The sequence below is a fragment of the Engraulis encrasicolus genome, chromosome 14 (assembly GCF_034702125.1).
Source record: "Engraulis encrasicolus isolate BLACKSEA-1 chromosome 14, IST_EnEncr_1.0, whole genome shotgun sequence".
Taxonomy (NCBI): domain Eukaryota; kingdom Metazoa; phylum Chordata; class Actinopteri; order Clupeiformes; family Engraulidae; genus Engraulis; species Engraulis encrasicolus.
This window is the reverse complement of record NC_085870.1, coordinates 29,626,895-29,629,394: the sequence shown is the minus strand read 5'-3', so window position 1 is coordinate 29,629,394 and position 2,500 is coordinate 29,626,895. Positions and strand designations below refer to the sequence as shown.

The following is a 2,500-nucleotide window of genomic DNA, read 5'->3' as shown; positions in this document are numbered from 1 at the left end:
TTCTACTGCAATGTAATCAGAAAATCCTTTTTTCTTGATTAATCAGAAGTTTTTGGGTGGCAGATCGGGTATTTCTATCTCCATTAGACTATATATACCATGTGATGGCATGATGATGAAGTAACAATACAATGTGCTTTCTATACTGTCCATCAGACAGGCATGAGACAACCACATAATCATGCAATACAATACAATATACTACAAGGATACAAAAGTCTACAAAGGCTGTTGACAATTCGTCTCATGATATTTATGACTTATAAAAAATAATGAAAATACTGCAAATTTGTGAAAATCAATGAAGGGTGGACTGTTCCCTTCAGTTGAGTCTGTTTGTGGTAGTCATGTTTCATGCCAATGCTATCCTACACCATAGCCATATATTCATTCATGTCCTTTCCTATTTTGCATGACAGGAGAGCACTCAGCCTCTGAACCTGACGGCCAAGCCCAAGGGTCTGGAGGTGGGCAAGACCCCAAGTCCCCAGGCCCTAGAGATGGCCACTGCCCACCTGCAGGGCGGCTACCGGCACCGGGAGCTCCCCAGTCCCCAACGCCCCCCACTCAGCCTCAGTACGTTCACAACAAGGCCTCACACTCCCTCACTCACTCACGATATGGCTCTCTACTAGCACTTTCACTATCACTATTAGTCCTTCTCTCTCTCTCTCTCTCTCTCTCTCTCTCTCTCTCTCTCTCTCTCTCTCTCTCTCTCTCTCTCTCTCTCTCTCTCTCTCTCTCTCTCTATATCTCTCTCTCTCTCTCTCTCTCTCTCTCTCTCTCTCTTTTCCTTTCTTTTTCTCTTCCTTTCACATAGACTTTCATACACACATTCTTTTCATCCTTTTCACTTACACACACACACACACACTCAAACAGGTTTCACACACACACACACACACACACGCACACATGCACACACGCACACAAACACAAACAGGTTGTGCGTAGTTCAAAGGTATTTGGTTCAGGAAGTTTACATGTCTAGAATTGCTGTTTGGGACTTACCCTTGTGAAGCAGAGTTGATGTTGCGATGAGGAAATGATTAAGATGTGTAGCATAACAGCGTAACCTCATCTATGAAAATGAGTAGCCTCTTTGTGCAGAATGGGGTTGCCAGTGGGCCTATTCACCATTTGCTGAAAACACTCAACTTCATCATAACATTGCTATGACGTTACTGTGAGCCTTAACCCAATGATGCCCAAAGCACCTGCAAAAAAAACGCCTGCTGAATGCCTAAGCCCTTTTTGGGAGAATTGCCCTCGGCCTATAAAAACCTTAATATCTCAGTCTCTGATGCATATAAAAACATGAAATAAGTTGAATTTTAAACCATAAGACCCTCATCTAGCATTAGAATGTGTTCATTCAACTGTAACATACCCACATTTTTAATAAAACAGCTAAAATATAAAGAACCTGAATGCAGCGTATATGTCACTCTAGGCGCCAAAGGTCTGGTCAAACAACATATAAGAGTCATCAGGCTAAAATGGGTTAAGTAACAGATTAAGACGTAGCATTACAATTTTGGTGACAGTGAGGTTATAACATAAGCTCTGTGCTCAGGGGTTAAGATGTGTAGCAGCATAATTGCATAACCTCATCTATAGTTGGATCGCAGCAACTAACACTACTAACTCCCTGGTCTGGATCCATGAGATAGAACATGCTCTTGGTTGGTCACACAGTCACCCACTCACTCTGCCCACCCCTAATGTTCTCCCAACAAACTTTTTTTTAACATTGATGTTTTTGCAATTAGCTCAAGAAAGCTCTCATTACTGTATCTCTCACTCTCTCTCTCCCAGTCACTCTCCTTCCATCTCTCTCTCTCTCTCTCTCTCTCTCTCTCTCTCTCTCTCTCTCTCTCTCTCCAAAAGGCTGTTGGGAGAACTTAACTTCTGTAGTGAACTTATCCTTGTTATGTGTCTCGGCAGCCAGACTTCAGACAAATGGGTGCATGCCCTATTACCCAATTGCTCTCTCAGGTGGAGGGGTTGTCAAAAGTAGAAGCAACATCCTGCTGTAGGTACAACACTATAGATCTATACATGATATTACATAGTCGTTAAACCAGTTATTCCAGTGTACCCAACAACGTAGATTCACTGTGACCAACAGTGATCCCTAAGTCTTACTGAAAAATGAAAATCCTGGCTGCCACAAATTTGATCCAATTGATTGCAAGAGGTTAATTGTGTTGGAAGGAAGCTATGACAGGATGTTTACTTTTCTTTTACCTCTACTTCAATGTTTTTTAAAACCTTTTTGAATCTGGGTTATTTAGCCTTTATTGAGGTACGACACATGAAGCCGGTGACACGAAATAAATTGGACAGACAGATGGGGAAGGACCGGGAAACTCGAATTGGGTCGGAATCGAACTCAGGTCCCAGTGTAGGTAATGGTACGCCTTAGCAGACCGAGTCACCGTTCCCCCCCTACTTCTACTTTTGACACCTCTGTCCAGGTGTTTGTGAATGCCTTATC

The 2,500-nt window shown here is 42.6% G+C and overlaps 1 protein-coding gene across 3 annotated transcripts in view; it reads left to right on the top strand.

Moving 5' to 3' along the window:
• The window catches only part of LOC134462375 (transcription factor SOX-13-like), a 44,076-nt gene that overhangs the window by 27,232 nt on the left and 14,344 nt on the right, over positions 1-2,500 (top strand). For all 3 annotated transcript variants that reach the window (XM_063215369.1, XM_063215368.1, XM_063215367.1), the window contains exon 9: positions 420-576. In XM_063215369.1, coding sequence (XP_063071439.1) covers positions 420-576 — 157 coding nt within the window. The remainder of the gene's footprint in view (positions 1-419; positions 577-2,500) is intronic.